This window comes from Macaca nemestrina, chromosome 12 (assembly GCF_043159975.1).
Source record: "Macaca nemestrina isolate mMacNem1 chromosome 12, mMacNem.hap1, whole genome shotgun sequence".
Taxonomy (NCBI): domain Eukaryota; kingdom Metazoa; phylum Chordata; class Mammalia; order Primates; family Cercopithecidae; genus Macaca; species Macaca nemestrina.
In genome coordinates, this window is record NC_092136.1 from 104,989,780 (window position 1) to 105,008,929 (window position 19,150).

Consider the following 19,150-nt stretch of genomic DNA (forward strand, 5'->3'; position numbering starts at 1 on the left):
TTGGCAAAGTAGGAGACAAAACATTGCAGGACTCATGAACTATAGACAGAGGAGCCAGGGAAGGCCAGAATACATCTCTGTCTTTGCAATCACATCTTCAATTGCTTATCCCAGAAACAAACTCAATATGGCCAATTTATTTTATAAATCTATTTTATGAAAAGTGGGCTAATAGCAAAATGCACACAGTATGTTATGTTTATCAAATTCTTTACCAAAATTCTCTTGAGTTGTTACCTTAATATTTTTGGAGATTAAAGACCCAGAGTTAGAAAAACATCCACCTTTTGACATGTGGGCTACCAGTTTTATTTCCTGTGCTCTAGGTGAAGAGTTAAATGTGTTTGGGTTTGACTAGAACTCACTGTGTAGGAGGACATCATTTTGTATTTTTATTTTTATTTTTTATTTTTTGATGGAGTCTCGTACTGTCACCCCACTAGAGTGCAATGGTGCCATCTCCGCCTCCCAGGTTCATGTGATTCTCCTGCCTCAGCCTCCCAAGTAGCTAGGATTACAGGCACACACCACCACACCTGTCTAATTTTTTGTATTTTTACTAGAGACAGGGTTTCACTATGTCACCAGACTGGTCTCGAACTCCTGACGAAGTAATCTGCCCACCTCAGCCTCCCAAAGTGCTGGGATTATAGGTGTGACCCACTATGCCCAACCTCTCATGGTGTTTTATCTTTACTTTGCTAATGACTTAATCAGATGGCAGCACAAACTTGTGCTCCTTGCCACTGGGAGGATTTGTAGCATGGAAGAAAGCAGAAATTGCCTGTGTATTACTTGTCTTCCAATCATTTACTTTTAAATGATTCATTTTTTTTCTCTATTAACTAAAGTATTTCACATGAGGGTTTCTCCCCCAGCCAGAGCCATGAACTACTGAGTTGAAGCATGTCAAAGTGACATCCCGGAAACAGAAGCCATGACTAGACCATGTATCTGGGAATGTAGAGCCATGAGCCTTGAGTCTCGTGTCTTGGAAAGGTAAACATTGAGCCACTGGATCCCAAGGCCCCACTGTTTCCTCAAAAATGAAGATGTCAAAAACTGGAAACAAATCAATATCCAATTCAGGAGCATAAAATAACAATTTGTGCTACGCACATGCACTGAAATGTTATTCAGTCATAAAAGGGAAAAATTACTAATATATGCAATGACATGGATGAAAAAATGTTTCAATTATGAGCGAAAGAAGCCATAGAGGAAGGAACACATACCCTGTGATTCCAATTATGTAAAGTTCTAGATTAGGAAAAACTAACGTATAGTGATAGAAATTCAGTCACTACTTACCTGAGGAGGAAGTGGAAGGAGATTGAGAACAATGGGCATGACAAAACTTTCTGGGGTGACAAAATCGGTTTGCCTGTTCATTGGGATGTTATTATACTAGAATATTCATGTGTCTTTAACAAAGAAATTGTATTCTTAAAGGGGGTACATTTTCTTTGACGTAAATTATGCAAAAATAACATTAAAATTTTGAAGCAAAAATGGTCACTGGTTGTAATAATAGATTTTTTTTTCTTGATTTCTGGCTGGACACACTCCATAAATCTGTAAAAATTTTGGCAAGAGGAAGTGGTTTTTATAGTGTCTGAGTTGTAATTACCAACCACCCAAGTTGGATGGAGAATTGTATACAGAGTGGATATAATTTAGAGGAACCGAATTGTTGACTTAAATATGTACTTGAAAATATAATTACAAAGGTAAAATCATCTCAAAATAAATGAATGTAGAAATTTTATTATAAGTAGTATTTTAAATGTGCATAATGTTATAAAATCTTGTCAGTGTGAAGTCTGTGCAACAGTATCATTTTAAATGACAGAGTAGGTACTATACAAATCTCTGACATAGAAGACAGAAGATTCCTGTGCTTGGGTTTTGGCCATTCCATTTCCAAACCTTAGATGTTCATGGACCCTTTTAGTTTATCCAACTCTTCTTAGTTATGTTTTTGGACTATCAGCACATTTTGTGTAATATAACTTACAGCACTCATCAACTATTACATGTTATTCTATTTTTTCTTTGTCTAAAAGCCTCTCTCTTTCTGCCCAGCTTTTCAGTGTGGACTTTGGCATCTAATAGCCCTAGGGTCAACTTCTATTTATGAGGTGTGGATCTTAGACAAGTTATTTAACATCTCCCATCCTCTGTGTTCTCGTATATAGGAGGGGCCTCATAATCATTCTTACCTTCTAAGATGCAATGCCAGGTGTAGAGAGCATACCATTATACCGCTCATGTATAGTAGTCATAAGCTATAGCCCAGAAGCAAGGTGACGTTAAAATGCACTTTTTGGTAAAGTGCTTCTAAATTTTTTTATGCTTCATTTTAATATGTTAAATAAACAGTAATTTCATTTTATGAATAGGAACAAAGAGAAAAAACTGACTCCAATTCTTGGTAAGCACAAGTTGGAGAATTGGGTGAGAAGCCAGAGTCCACTTCAATACTTATTCAATGTGATGTGCTTCTTTCCAACTGGGCACTACACTGGAAAATCTGGATTATACAAGCAGACAGAATGGCTTGTTTGTGTCATTGGGAAATACATGACATTTGTGTCAGTGGGAAATAAGTTCCAAGGGACAGACTGGGTAAAGACTACGATAATTTATGAGTTCCAGTTTGCAACTCTTTACATAAACCTGGGATTCTAGGATATAGAAATCCTTTATGCAAGGGGAGCAGAAGTATGATTCTCCAGAACTGCTCAATAAAATTGCTTCAAAGAAAAAGCCACTGAATTTCAGAACTACCTGAAGTATATCTTTCACTCCACTTTATTATTGTATTCTGAACATGGCACCTCTGTGACTTTTGTTTCCATATCCTTTCAGGTTCTTCTGGAAAGCAAAGCTTGATGCTGCCTTCTGGGCTTGAGGATGTGGACATAGCTGGGTTGTCCTGCACTGCCTGAGGAGCTGCAAGAGACAAGGAACATCATGAACAATGGCATCCCTCTTTGTTCTTATAGTTTCACCTCTGGATGAAGCTACAAAAGAGGAAATATATTCCTAGAGGACAATCCTAATCTAATCATTAACACAGTTGAGTGTGTTTGCTGCTAATGGAGCACATTTCAAGCCAGAGATTTCTAGGTATGCATTACAGGGTGTATCTACTTTCATATTGGAGGATAAATATTTCTACAAGCATTTTAGATAAAAACATAGAGAGAAGGCTTTTCAAGGCCATGCATGATAAAGCACTCAGGAAACAGTCAATCCGTAATATAAAACTGTTAAAATATGATTTATTTTCAAAACATTCAAACCCTAGGATAAAATTTAATGGAAACAAATCTTAATTAGCATTAATTAATTTTTAAAAGATGTGTTTATCCTTTTATTTATTTACCTAATAGACATAGTGGTAAACACAGGGAATATTTTTTTAATGATCCTTTTTCCCGTCCTTCAGCATCTCCTCCCACAATGTATACATATGGGAGGACAAGAATATTGAATACATAAACTAGAACAAATATAAAATAGAATGATGAATGCTAAAATCATGGTGTGCTCTAGATGGATTCATAGCACTAAACATTGCTTGCACAAATCTACGAGGAAATGTTTTCACAGAGTTTATGTGAGAAAATCTTTGAGGCTTTTACTTCATCACAAGATCAACACAATCTGACAATGTGTGATGCACTTGTTAAAGAAATTAATGTCATCTTCATTTCAAGATAGAACTGAGTGTTCTAGATATCCAGAGGATCTTTTAGAAACTATTAAGGCAAAATAATAATATTTAATTTTGCAAACAAATTTGAAAAACTGCTATGCAATCGGACAAACAAAGGCAGCATGAAGTGTGTGGACATGGAGAAGAACTAATTAGAATGATTATGTTGGAGAAAACTATAAAATAATAATTTAGTAGAAGAAACGTTTGATTTCTTTGTAAAGATTTGTGAAAGCAATAGAAAAAAACTGAAGAAAAGCATTTGAGTTATTTTTGAGAATACAGTATTTGGTTATTTAGTGAGTATCCCATGCTGTGAAACATTTAGGAAAACATTCATCAGGTAATTATCCTTAATAAATTCAGTAGAGTAGTATCTGAACTTGACAAAAATGTGCATTTCTAGCCTCTAAGTTGCTTTCAAATGTAAGTTTCTTTTATTTTAAGGCGGGCACGTAAGGAATAAGAGTTCCTTAATAAAATAATAGAAGTAAGAATGGAGAGAAATTTTCAAATTTGAGAGAAGAATGCATAAAACTTGGCCATGGCTTGAATATTGGAGGTGCACGAGAGGAAAGGGGCCAAGATGAGTTTCAGGTTCCTGGTTTGAACAACTGGTGATGGTGGCACCAAAAACCAAGTTACACAAAACTGGAAGAGAAGCAGGGTGGGGAAGAATGGCATGTTCAGCTCTGAAATTGTTTAGATAAAGGTGTCTTTGGGAGATGTTGGGGAATATTTCAGTAGGCTTAAATAATGTAGTTTGGTACTTATTTGGGTAATCAGAATTTGAGATACAAATTCAGAATTTGTTAGTATAAATATGAGTAGTAAAGCTTTGGAAACAGCTTCTGCAAAAACAGAATGGATCAAAAAAGAAAATTATATGATAAATCTGTGGGAATTCTCCATAGCCCCTTCAAGCACAGCTCATTCTACTGAATTAATGTTAAGGAAGATGGGGTTCAAGAATGCTCTTCATTTAAAAACAACATTACCTGGGAAGAAAGAAAGTACTCCTTGGGAGTCTTGTGTACTAAGCTAATTTCCAGGTATCGGACCTATAAAAAGATGAAGAACATTGAAACAGCCACTTATCATCTCTGGAAAACTTTACAGCAATGCGTAAGCCACTCCTCACTACAAATTCCTCCCACAACCCTGACTAAATGACAGTAAATGATGTTCAAGGGCACCAAAGCTCCGATCCTCACCATGTTGTAGGTCCAAGGGATTATAAGAATGGACAAGCTCATTTCCTGAGCACTGTATCAGGCCTCAGGAGGGCTGCAGGTGGTGGAAGTCCAGGCCTCCCAGTATGATCTGCAGCCTGGTAACAGGCAAGTGGGTGATCTCACTCAAAAGAAAATGTAAGGGGGCAATGGGAGGAAAGGGTCCGGTTGAAATCTTCACTTTTCTGTAATCATTGAATGTATTCCCTGAATGTATCATCATCACTTAAATATACTTTATTCTTCTCAGAGGGCAAAATTTTGAAAAGAATTTATAAAAAGTTCTTGAATACAGACCCTAAAGCTGATGTCAAACAACTACGTAAGTGCCTAGGGACACGCTGGACACAAAATAATAAATCAATCAATAAATATTGTGCCTTGCCAGGAACACTGGAACATATAGTATGAAGCTTTTTAGATAGTTCTCATTACCTTTAGGAAATTAGCTACCGCATACTTAGAACAGAAAATGAACTTTAATCAGAAGAGGACCACTGAGGCTGAAGGAAAAGAATCAAAGGAGAGTCAAGGGACATGCAATAGGGCCCCTGCTACAGAAATATGACCGAAAGGCAGAGATAAGAAGATATCCTGCAGGTTAATATGACTAGTAAAGAAATCAAATGTTAGGCATGAAGACAGGCCCTAGGTGAACTTGAGTGTGAGTCACTGACCCTTACCTGCTGAAAGTCCCAGTGTCCCTGCCAGATACCTGTCTTCTTCACAAATGTATGTAATGAAAATTTGGGATGCCTGTGCCCCTTTGCGAATAACAGAGTCAATCACAGCTCGGGTCTTATCCATAATTGTAGGATTTTCACGTTTTATTTTCTCCATCTCTTCCTGGTTCAGCACCCTTGTCTGTAATAATTCATCCAGTAAACCATTTATTGTACCTTCACCCATGGAATGGATAAACAGCTTTCTCTTCTCCTTCAGGACCTTGTCTGTTTGGAGCACAAGGATTTCTCACTTCATGAAAACAGCCTCATATTCCTCTCACATAATCAACAGAAAGTGACCTCATTTAGATTTCATCAGTGAAATGTCCCCCTCCTCACAGTTGGGTAATCCATCTTCTTACTATATCGCTGCCCTACTTGTTTGCCTCAATAGTCTCCATACATGTGCATGGAGTGGCCTGAAGACTGAGTTTACCATTTCCACATTAGTCCCTGGAAAGTGAAGATGATCCTCTTATGTCCCTTGTTTATTTAACTCTGAATAATAAAGTAATGAAGCAGAAATAGCCCATTTCATTTAGGAACCACTGCTGCTAGTGCTCCTCCTGTGCCAATTCTGGCACAGACTTTCAACATGTAAAAGTTTAATTAAGATTGTAAAATGACAGCAGGCTGCCCCTAAAGCCTCAGTTCCTTTCTGGGCTTGCCTTTCCTTTCTAAAGGCTGCAAGAATCTTCTAGTTCCTTCTCTCCTCCCTCTCCCCTCTTTTCCTCACTTCTGCTCACCTAAACTTCCACAAATACTAATTATGGCTTCCAGAAGAGCCAGCACCTTCCAAAACTCTTTCTTCCCAGCGACCTGTTCTTGGAACAGTAAAAGACTCACCGGCCATGGCTCTTCTCTCCTGCCCTTCTTGTGTGGGCTGAAACTGAAAGTATGCTTCGCCTTCCTTTTTGGCAGGGTGTGTGCACATACTGGAAAACACCCACTGCACATGCATATGCATGTCTTTATTTTTCTTCCCAGAGAAAGAATCAGAATTGTAGCCTGCATCAGAGAGTGTATCAGTGGGAATTTTTTTTCACCAGCCCCTGGGTAGATCAGGGTAGGAGGAGAATGGGGCTTAGAGATTAAGACAGGATTGAGAAAGTATGTGTACAGTTAAATTCACACAGTGAAGAGTTTCCCGTTCATTCGAAAACTTGACGGAAGAAAATTAACACAACCTTTGCAGAATGTGAACCACTGTTCCCTTGACCGCATCTCACAGCTTTGGGGAAAGCCTGTGGGAAATATATGTTCCGGTGAAGCAATTTTGCTTTAAGAAATGTAAACATTTTTCACCAAAATTAAAGTCTTTCTTATTTAATGTTCTTCCTTTCCTGATGGCTTTTTGTTTTGTTTTCTCATACATGGTGTCACTCTGTTGCCCAGACTGGAGTGCAGTGGCATGCCCATGGCTCACTGCAGCCTCTACCTCCCTAGGCTTGGATGATTCTCCCACTTCAGTTTCCTGAGTGGTTAAAAACTACAGGCAAGTGCCATCAGGGCTGGTTAATTTTTGTATTTTTTGTTGAGATGGACTCTCCCTATGTTTCCTTGGCTGATTTTGAATTCCAGCACTCAAGCGATCCACCCATCTTGGCCTTCCAAAGAGCAGGGATTACAGGCATGAGCCATGAGTCACTCACTCATCTTGGATGTCTTTCTTTTGAAGGACATTGCATCATAGAGGCCCAAAGCATAGACTCTGAACTCAGAATGTCGAACCTAACATGTTAAACTCACCTTCCTGGGCAAGATATTGAAATTCTTTATACATTGGTTCCTCTATCTGTAAAATAATATTGTTAATAGTACATATACATATCTACACAGTTTTGAGCAGCATTGAGATAAAATGTGAAAAATGAATGGAATATTGCCAGGCAAATGGTAAGCAGATAATGAGGGATATTACTATAATTAATACAAATATTTCAGTTTAGAAAAATAATCAAGGATTATTATTTGCAGATTATCTAGCTAAGTTTATCTTTTGTTAGAATCCTCACGCAGTGCCTCCAGTCATTCATTTAGCAAATATATGTGGACAACATGGTTCTCGGTTTCAGGGGTTCAGTCAGAACATATTATGATCCTTTTCCCCTTGCTCTCACATTCAAGAGGGAAAGATAAACATGAAACCTGGTATGTAATATGTAACTGGAATATTTAGAATGATAAAATATGCCAAGCAATGAGAAGAATAAGAAATTAATTGGAGAAGTGGGAGATGAAGTATTGCAGGACTCATGAAAATTGTACACAGAGGTAGCCAGGGAAGGCCAGCAGAGGTCTCTGCCTTTATCAGTACATGCTCAATTGATTATCCCAGAAATAAACTCAATGTGGCTAATTTATTTCATGGATAAACTTGATGGAAGATGGAATAGCAAAATGCACACGGTACATTTCATTCATCATTTTTTTTACCGAAAATTTTCTTGGGCTGTTATGTTATTATCTTTGGAGGATAACGACCAGATTTACAAAAATATTTATGGTTTGACATGTGGACTACCAGTTTTACTTCCTGTGCTCTAGGCTAAGACTTAAATGTCATTGGTTAAGTAGAACCGACTGTGTAGGAAGACAATGACGTGGCTTTTAATCTAAGGTGTTCTTCATGGTGTTTGTATCTTTACTCTGCCAATGACCTAATCTGATTGCAACAAAATCTTGGGCTCCTTGCCACTGGAAGGAATTGTAACATGGAAGAAAGCAGACATTGTCTGTGCACCACTTCTCTTTAGTTTATTTACTTTTAAATTTATATACTGACTCATTTGTTTTCTCTGCTACTTAAGGGTTTCACACGAGGGTTTCTCCCCACCAGTCAGAGCCAAGAACCACTGAGTTGAAGCACGCCAAAGTGACATCCAGGACACAGAAACAATGATTAGACCATATATATGGGGATGTAGAATCATGAACCTTGAGTCTAGTGTCCTGGGAATGTAAACATTGAGCCATGAGAGTGCAAGGCCCCCTATTTCCTCAAAAAGAAAGATGTCAAAAACTGGAAACAACTCAATATCCAATTTGGGAGCATAAGTAAACAATTTGTGCTAGACACATACACTGAAATACTATTCAGTCATAAAAGGGAAAAAATTACTAATATATGCAATAACATGGATGGAAAACTTATACTTTCATTATGAGTGAAAGAAGCCATATAGGAAGGAAAACATACCCTGTGATTCCAATTATATAAAGTTCTAGATTAGCAAAAACTAATGTATAGTTGTAGAAATTCAATCACTACTTATCAGAGGAGGAAATGGAAGGAAATTGAGAACAAAGGGCATGACAAAACTTTTTGAGGTGACAATATTGCTTTGTCTATTAAATGGGATATTATACTAAATATCCTCATATAATTAATAATTTATATTCTTAAAAGGGTACATTTTCTTTGATGTAAATTATACTAAAATAACATTAAAATTTGAAATGAAAAAGGTCAGTGGTAGTAATAATAGACTGATTTGGAAAAAATTTTTTTTTCTTGGTTTTCTTGATTTTCTTGATTTTATTTCTTGATTTCAGGACACACTCAAGCCTCCACAAATTAGTCGTAGTTCTGGTAAAAGGAATCACCTCTTATAGTGACTGAACTGTAATTACCCGCCACCCACATTGGATGGCAATAGGTAGACAGAGGGGAGATAACTAACAGGAACCAATTTATTGACTGAAATATGTATCCAGAAAATAGCATTACATAAGGAAAATTATCTTAAAATCAACGAACGTAGCAATTCTACTATAAGTAATATTTAAAATGTGCGTATTGATTTAAAATCCTTCTATCAGTGTGAAGTGTGTGAAACAATATTATTTTAAATGATAGAGTAGATACTATAAGAATCTCTGCCACGGAAGACAGAAAATTCCTGTGCTTGGGTTTTGGCCGTCCCATTTCCAAACCTTAGAACATCATATACTCTTTCATCTTACCTAACTCCTCTTCTTATTTATATTTTTGGACTATCAGCACATTTTGATTGATACAACTTAGAGCACTGATCAACTATAACATGTTGTTTTGTGTTTTCTTTATCTAAAACCTTCCTCTTTTCTGCACAGCTTATCAGTGTGGACTTGGATATCTAATAGTTCTGAGGTTAACTTCTGTTTATGAGCTATTAGATTTTGGACAAGTTATTTAACATCTCTCAGCCGCTGTGTTCTCATGTATAGAAGGGACCTCCTAATCATTCTTACCTTCTAGGATGCAATGGCAGGTGTAGAGATCATGCCACAGTACCTCTCATTTATGGTAGTCGTAACCTATAGAGCAGAAGCAAGGTCATGTAAAAATGTACTTTTTGGTTAAGTACTTCTAAATTTTTCATATGCTTTACTTCAGTATGTTGAATAAGCATTAATTTCATTTTATGGTAAGAAGATCAGGTAAAAAAATCGTTTTAATGCCTTGGTAAGCACAAGTTGAAGAACTGGGTGAGAAGCCAGCCCACCACCTCACTCATTACTTGCTCTATATGATGTGCTGCTCTTCAGCTGGGCACTCCGCTGGGAAATCTGAAGTAGATAAGCAGATAAAAGGTGCTTGTTTGTGTCAGTGGGAAATAAATTCTGAGTTAAATGCATCTGGACAATGATAATTTATAACAGCCTCACTAAGGTATTTAAACTGATGAGATGGGCAATAGGAAACCATTGCAGCTTCCTAGGTAGGAGAGTCATGTTAACATGCTTGTAAAGTAACTATTTCATATTGAGTGCTTCACAAGGCCCAGGCCCTGTAATAGATACTTCATCTATATTGGTTCCACCAGTCAAACCATTTAAAAATATTGGTACTTGGAATAACCTCAGATTATGAAATCAAAATCTCATCCTGAGCCTCCCCCTTGAGACTCCATGCACCACCACATCCAGAATTTAATAGGACATGTTCTTGGAGGCATTGCTGGTCCCACATGAACCAGGAGCTGGGTCATGAGTGGACTGAGTGTTGGGGACAGGAGAAGGGATAAGAATGTCTGGGAGTTGGTGCTGACTATAGAAAGAATTTGCACAAGAGTAGGAAGGAACTAGGATGAAGCAGTAAAAAGCTTGCACGGACAGGAAGGTGGCCAGAAGGGGTGTGGTCTCCTTGTATCAGATTTCTATACCAACAGGATAGAAAATATGGAACCATGGAACCTCTACAAGTTAGAAAGTCTCATCTTGGAGCCAGATAGACTCAAATATCTAAGGAGGGATAGACATGGTCTTGGATGTGGTGTGTTGCCTAGCAGCAGAAACAGAAGCCATTCTTCTCCTTCAATCCACTCAAAATAAAAACTAGACTGAGAGATGAAGTATAAAAATACACTAGAAAGCAAGCCACTATAAGAACATATCAGCAGGAAAAAAGAGACTGTAAATTTAGATCTTGAAGGACATTGAGATGTTGGACCAATCAAATATCAAATGTAGAATGAAATCATTCTATATCAAATATAGAAGGATGTAAGTAAAGGGAGCAAAAAGTAATTATTCTACAATAAGCAATAATTTGAGAAACAATAAAAATAGAGCATGTATAAATACAAAAATTAGTTATATTTAATAATGGACAGATTAAAAGGCAGACACACAAATCTGCGAAAATGTATATAAGGTGGAAGATACAGAGATGTACAGTTGACCTTTCAACAATGAAATACTTAGAGGTGCTGACCCGCATATACAGTTGCAAATCTGCGACCGGGCGCGGTGGCTCACACCTGTAATCCCAGCACTTTGGGAGGCTGAGGCGGGCGGATCACGAGGTCAGGAAATCGAGACCATCCTGGCTAAGACGGTGAAACCCCATCTCTACTAAAAATACAAAAAAATTAGGCAGTCATGTTGGCAGGTGACTGTAGTCCCAACTGCTTGGGAGGCTCAGGCAGGAGAAAGGTGTGAACCCGGGAGGCGGAGCTTGCAGTGAGCAGAGATTGCACCACTGCACTCCAGCCTGGGCAACAAAGCAAGACTCTGTCTCAAAAAAGAAAAAAAAATCTGCATATAACTTTTGACTCCCCCCAAACTTAACTTTTAATGGCCTGCTATTGAAGGGAAGCCTTACTAGTAACAAAAACCACTGATTAACAAATATTTTCTAATTTACATGTGTTATATACTGTAATATAAAGTAATCTAAAGTAAAAAAAGTTGTTAAGAAAATCATGAGGAAGAGAAAATATATCTACTATTGACTCAGTGAGAGTGGATCATCATAAGGTCTTCATCCTCATCATCTTCACATTGAGTAAGCTGAAGAGAAGGAGGAAGCGATGGCTTAGTCTTGCAGTCTCATGGGTGGCAGAGGCGGAAGAAGAAGAGGTGGAACAGGATAGAAGAGAAGCAGGCAAACTGCGTGTATCTTTGTGGAAATGCATAGTTATTTCTGTCTAACATTTTTGCTTTTCCATTTCCCTAAAATGTTTTCCAGACAGTACGAATCTGTCTTTCATCATTTCCTTAGTTTCAGTGCTCATATCATAGAACGGTCTTTGCTGTAAAACAGGTCAAAAGCTGCTTTGAATAATCAGAATCTTTCTGCCAAACTATAATGCCAATTTGTGCTCTGGCACTGCTTCTTCTACATCTTCTTCCTCATCATTTGGAACTGGTTCAGAAGCACACATCTCTATCAAGTTCTCTTCTGTTAATTTCTCTAATGTGCAATTTGCTCTTGAATTTGTATAAGATCCGTATCTTAAAGTTATTCACGTTTTTTTGCAATATCCACAATCTCTTTCATTATTTTCTTGATTGGCTTTTTCATAAACCCTGGTGAAGTCATGGACAACTTCTGGAAACAGTTTTCTCTAGCAGAAATTTATGGGGGGCATGTTATGTTGCCTAGGTTGGCCTTAAGCTCCTGGACTGAAGCTATCCTCCCACCTCAGCCTCTTTAGTAACTGGGATCATAGGCCCATACCACTGCACCCAAAATCACGGCTTTTAATTTTTTAATATCAGTGATGTCATTTTCAGTGGTGTAGCCCTTCCAGACTTTCGTGATGTGATTTCTATCGATGGTCTCTTCTTGGCATTCACAAATCTTTTCACAGAGTAACGTGTGTAATGAGCATTAAAGCTCCTTCTTACCTCCTGATTCAGAGGCTGAATTAGAGATGTTTCATATGGTGGTGAGTAGACCACTTTGATCTTTTGCATATTGAACTCGTGAGGTTTTGGGTAGCGAGGGGCATTGTCCAACATCAAAAGAATCATGAATGCCAGTCCCTTATTGGCAAAATATTTCCTGACTTCAAGGACAAAGCATCAATGGAATCAATAGAGAAAAAGTGCTCCCATTGCACAGGCATTCTTGTCCAACCAAAACACTGGCAACTGGTGTTTACCATTTCTGTTCCAGGCTCAGGGGTTAGTAGCTTTATAGCTCAGAGCAGTCCTGATGATAAACCCAACTGCATTTCCACAAAACAGTAGAATTAGCTTGTCCTTTTCTGTTTTAAATCTTGGTGCTTGCTTCTATTTCTTACTAATAAATGGCCTTTTTGGCATCTTTTTTTTTTTTTTTTTTTTTTTTTTTTTTTTTTTTTTTTTTTTTTTTTCCTGGACTAGAACAGTCATCTGTATTCAAAACCTGTTCTGGTAGTATAGTTTCTCTTCAATGATTTTCTTAATAGTTTCTGGGAACTAATCTGCTGCCTCTTGATAACCAAAAGCTGCATCTCCTGATATCTTGACATTTTTAATGCAAAGGTGCTTTAAATTATCAAACCATCCTTGACTATCATTAAAGCATCCACCTTTACATCCTTCCCCTTTCTTTTGCTTTAAGTTGTATACAATGACTTCATTTTTTCTGGAATCATATTAGAGTCTATAAATATACCTTTCTTTTCTATTCTCTCTCATCTGTGAAAATTCTGCCACCACATACATGCTTCAATTTCAAAACAATATTAAAAATTGTTTCACAATAGTGCAAGGTTTTGGCTCTGGCAGACAGTGCAGGGTTAGCTTTATTATCTCCTTTTATTTTTTTACATTGGTCCTCATTTTGTATTCATTTATCTTGAAATGGTGAGCAGTGACAAATCCAGACCTCAACTACAGTACATATCAAACAATTCTACTTTTTCTTGTAATGTCATGACATTGCTTCTTGGGAACATTACACCAGCAGTATTGGCATGTTTTATGGACCCCCTGCTGTTATTCAAGAACTATGGTATTGCAGTAAATGCAATGAAAAGTACATTAAAAACCCAAGAATATTGCTTTTTATAGCAATATGAAATTTACAGGAGATACAAACTGCTGATGTAGGGATAATGAGTGTCACATGGCATTTTAAGCAGATACAAAACTTGAGTTCACTGAAATAGCAACAGGAAATGGCTATGAAAATACAAGAGTGCAGTATGCATGGTTAATTTTGTGCAGTTAGGATATAATACTGCATCTTTATATTTGTTTACAGTTCTGTCATTCCAAGTGGTACTATGTATTATCTATGAGTGCATAAAGTTTGATAAACTTTAGCTTTCTGTAATAGATTTGTGTATATTTTATAATATAGTAGTAAATGATAAAATAGACTAACATGTACATAAATTTTGTGCATTTTTTACATACCTAACTTAATTTTTCTGCATTTCTAGTATAGATGATTTGTGATTTTCTTCAAATTGTAGCAAATCCCCTAAATTTTTCCAAATGTTTATTTATATAAAATGCACATACAAGCAGACCAAAGCGTTTCAGATCCTTGTTGTTTATGGGTTAATATTAATTTATCTAGATTGCAAAATAAAAACAGAAATGAAAGGCTGAAAAATTTGAGAGGACTTCAGAGGTAGGAAGGATGGAATGAGAAATTCTGAGATATAGCTCATCAAATTACCAGAAAGACAGATGAGAGAGAATAGAAAAGACAAAATATTTAAAGCAAATTTTTCAAACATGGGGAAAATTATGTGTCCACTGATTGAAGAAGCACAACATATCTGTAATAGAATAAGTTTAAAGAATAACTGCTTTCTAAGAGCCCTCTGAGTTCAGCATTGTGATGAGTTGAATTGTGTCCCATAAAAACATATTGAAGGCCTACCCCCTCCGTAATTCAGAATGTGCTCTTATTAGGAAATAGGGTCCTTGCAAATATAATCCATTACAATGTGCTTAGTTTGGATTAGTGTAGGGCCATCATCCAGAACAACTCATGTTTATACCAAAGAAAAGAGGCTCTGGAGCAAAGACAGAGAGGAAGAGCAACATATAAAAACACAGACTCACAGAGGGAAGGCAGCAATATAATGATAAAAGCAGAGAATAGAGTGATGTAGCTGCAAGCAAGGAACACCAAGATGGATTGAGGCAACCAGTAGTGAGGATGGCAGCCATGGCCCTACTCTACTGATACCGTGATTTCAGATTTCTCGCCTCCAGAACTGTGAGAGAATGCATTTCCACGTTAACCTTCCTGTTTGTGGTGATTAAACAGGCAGCCCTAGGAAATGAATGCAGGTATTATTAGTTCCATTTTGCAGATGAGAAAACAGATTCTCAGAGAGATTGATGACTTCACCAATGGAATGAGGAGAAATCGCACCTCATGGATCTATAATCTGATAATGGAAAAACAACCGCACGTGCTAGAACAGAAGTAAAAACTGATGACCCACAGAATCCGTCATGAGCCCAGTGATATTTCCTTGGCTCTCTCAGATGTGATTTACCTTGACATTGAATTATCAGAGGTGAAAAATTGTAAGATTTCAAATAAAGAATTGGATTCCAGACCTCTGTTGCTTGAATTTCAACATGGAAAGAGTTGCCTGGTACTGAGTCCATGATGATGCATTCATGATGCCTTCTGATTTTTCCTGTGTTCACCTAACCTGATTAACTTGATGTATGTTCTCTGTCAAGCCTATATGGTGTTTGTATTTGTGGCCTCTGTCTGGGAGACCTGAGGTCAGACTGTGGAGTCAGTAGATCTTCTTAATGTTGTCATTAAAAATTATTATTAGCCTCACCAATTTACACTGATGTAATGATTTGTATAATAATTCACTTTGAGTCTCATTTCCCCATCTGTCAACTACTTGCCTTGGAGAAACTGTTGGATTAAATTTAATGTCTGAAAACCAATAGTATCTATTGAACAGCACAAATGTAATGTTACCTATTATCTCAGTTACATAAGAGAAAATTTTTCATAAGGAAAAGCAACAGCATTTTTCCACAAGGATTTCAAAACAGTGAGTAAATGCATCTATTTCAAGGGAGAAGGGAGGGTAAAAGGATGCAACAATGATATTTATTAAGAAAGGAAAGGAAATTTAAGGGATAAATAATGCAACATAAGTTTCATAAACAATGTAGTATGTGATGTTAATTTTCACGATGCAACTGAGAAAAATCATTGTCATTACATGACACACCACTTCAGCCTGCCTGACTTTAGTGCTGCTACAGTGGGGACTCCCCCTCATGTGGTTGTTTTCACACATCAAGCTACTGTGCCTCAGGTTCTTTCTACTTTGAAGATGGGAGATGTTCATCAAAGGACTGAGGGCTGTTTAGCCGTGCAGATGTGGGTCCAGAATTTTGGGAGAGGGAGGACCTGCTCCTGGGGGCTAATTTCAACCAATGAATGGCATTAGTCAGTTGATGAATGTCTCTAATTCCCCATCTTCTAGTAAGTTAGAATCTACGTAACTGTAGAGGGTCCTGAAGAAAGATTGGAACCCAGTTTCTCAGAGCAGTGATGAATTCATTATTGCATTTTTAAGGAATATTATCTTCCTTTCATCTCCCTTCCCCACTCCCTTACTTCTACTTTTAGAAATACTTTCCAAATAATACTTACAGTCAAGTCCCTGGCTCCTCCTATTTCATGGTCAACCAATTTGTATCATTATCATCACCACTATCATTCTTGTCATTATCTTTATTGAGCAATTTAAGTATGAACAGAACTATGGTTAGTTTTCTACATATATCATGTCATATAGTTCTTACTATAATACAAAGTTGCTAGGATTAACTCTCCTCACTGATAAAACTCTGTAGCTAAGTTAATTACACATATAATCACATATCTAATATCAGGTATGGGGCAGAGGTAGCCCAGGTCCTGAAATAGCTCCTTCATGCCCATGATGTCAAAGTGAGCCCCATTCCTTGGAGTCAGATGATCAAACTTTGTATTGCATATAATGAGAGCCAGGTGTCTGCGGCCCTTTCTTTTTTTATTGGATCTATCTGCAGGAGATGGAGTTGAAGTCACTTTGATTACCCGAGTCTCTTTTCAATCTCCATATGCCTCACAATTTTGTTTTTTAGAACCTCATGTAGCTACCATCCTCCCTAAACTCTATCAAAAGACACTGCCTTCCTCTCTCTAGAGCCCAGAGCCAGAACCAGGACATATCTGGAATGATTACTCAAGAATCTTAAGGAAACTGGAATAATTCCTACTCCCTTTTTTATTCTTTTTCTTCTGCATCTACTTAAACATTTCTTATATTCAGGTTCAAATCAAATTTCATAAAAACTGAGAGATGTCATTGGCTCCAGTAAGAATGAATATAGCAGAGGTTGTTTGCCTTCCATATTATGATTATATTTATACTATTTAAAAAATATCAACTTCAAAAAGAGAGAAACAAGATAATTTTGGCTGGGTGCAGTGGCTCATGCCTGTAATCCCAGCACTTTGGGAGGCCGAGGAGGGCAGATCACGGAGTCAGCAGATCGAGATCATCCTGGCTAACATGGTGAAGCCCCGTCTCTACCAAAAATACAAAAAATTAGCCGGGCATGGTGGTGGGCACCTGTAGTCCCAGCTACTCGGGAGCCTGAGGCAGGAGAATGGCGTGAACCTGGGAGGCAGAGCTTGCAGTGAGCAGAGATCATGCCACTGCACTCCAGCCTGGACGACAGAGCAAGACTCCATCTCAAAAAAAAAAAAAAATTATAGTGCAGATTGCTGCCCAGAGAGAGTGTCTATTAGCCAGGCAGTACAACACAAAAAAATGTGGAAATCAGGAGTTTAGACAAAAATTTCCTTTTGAGTCTTACCTGTTGTCTAATGAAATAGGAATCTCTCTGGAAACGGCTTATTCTAACCTAGGCCTTCTTATTCAGCCTCATCTTCTGATACGGTCCCCACCTTGCTCATTACATTCTAAATATTCTGCCCTTTATTTAATTTCTAGGAATCCCCTACTTAGGGATCTCTATTTCTAGCCCCCACCTTCTCATTCCTTCCTGTTTTCCTACTGCTTTCTGTTTATCCTTCAAGTCTAAGATCAGATGGCACTTTTTCATGCAGTCTTCTCTGAGTCTCTGGAAGGAGACAGTGTCAGAGGTACATGCCCTTAGGTGACCTTGTTTCTCTTTAGGCTAGCATACTTTTTTACCTTTAATTGTGATTTTCGGCCTACTTCTCAGCATCCACCATTAGATTTTATGCTCTGTGAGGACAGGTGGCCATAAACTAGGCCTACATTACTTCTGGCCTTCAAGAGAAGTCTAATAATTATCTACTGAATCACTAGCTGAGTGAATGTAGAAACAAATGAATAAAATTTAAGTATGGCCCCACTCTTGAAGAATACTTAATAAAAACTAAGCAAGTCTGATTTCTTTTAGCAGGCAGTAAGCACACATTGAAAGTTTCAAGCAGAGAGAAGACACATTCATTCTCCTATTTATTCAGAAATACTTAGTGAGCATTAGTTTATGAAAGGTACTATGCTAGTGGTGGCGGTACCATTTTGGAAACATGTGCCTACACATTCAAGCTTAGAGTCAAGTGGAAAGATAGATATACATATAAGTAAAATTGTAAAAAAATAAGAATTTAAATGGAGCAGATGCTTAAGAAAAGCATGAGCAAAGTGTGTCTCAGGTGGAAGATAGCTGTCCAGACGATGGAGGGCTTGGCACTGAGACTTGAAGGGCTAGTAGGAATTTTCCCCTTCGAAAACTGGGGGCTGGTGTCCCAGCAGGGAGCATTGCAGGAAGAAGCACAAAGGCCTGATGGTGCCTGATGTAACCAGGAAGCTAGCGGAGCTGTGCTTTAGAAAGAATACTACTGTAAGTGGAAGTATGCAGTGTGTAATGAAGTGGGAGTGATCAGAGACAAAGCCACCGTTTGAAGAGGTTTGTAGAACACTGACTTAAAGTTAGAGTGTTGAGTCTGAGAGTCAGGTTAGATTCACTCTTCTCAAAAGACATTTGACCAAAAGAAAAATTTGTAATCCTTTTCTAGATATCTTCTTCAACTATAAAATGGAAATAATAGCAAAAACTTAATTGACTGGTTTCAAGTATTCATTCAGAGAGAGTTTATGAAATACCTGTCATACAGTATCTTTTTAAAGTTGTTACGGATAATATTTCGTTATTGTAATAATCACTGAATTGAAGTTCTCAGGATAATAAAAATGAATGGAATAATTTAGAGGACAAAATTT

At 37.6% G+C, this 19,150-nt stretch overlaps 1 protein-coding gene across 2 annotated transcripts; it reads right to left on the bottom strand.

The window, feature by feature from the left end:
- Window positions 1–1,010: 1,010 nt before the first annotated feature.
- On the bottom strand, window positions 1,011–9,112 carry LOC105493686 (caspase recruitment domain-containing protein 16). 2 transcript variants are annotated; one of them, XM_071075519.1, is made up of 4 exons: window positions 7,431–9,112; window positions 6,528–6,689; window positions 5,640–5,906; window positions 1,011–2,955 (listed from the first exon to the last, which is right to left on the bottom strand). In XM_071075519.1, the coding sequence occupies exons 1-4, from the start codon at window positions 7,462–7,464 to the stop codon at window positions 2,759–2,761; spliced, it is 660 nt and encodes a 219-aa protein (XP_070931620.1). In that variant the 5' UTR covers window positions 7,465–9,112; the 3' UTR covers window positions 1,011–2,758. The 2 variants fall into 2 exon arrangements, with proteins under 2 accessions (XP_070931620.1, XP_070931621.1); XM_071075520.1 differs by lacking the exon at window positions 7,431–9,112 and adding an exon at window positions 4,723–4,785 and having other exon boundaries at window positions 2,799–2,955.
- Window positions 9,113–19,150: the final 10,038 nt, after the last annotated feature.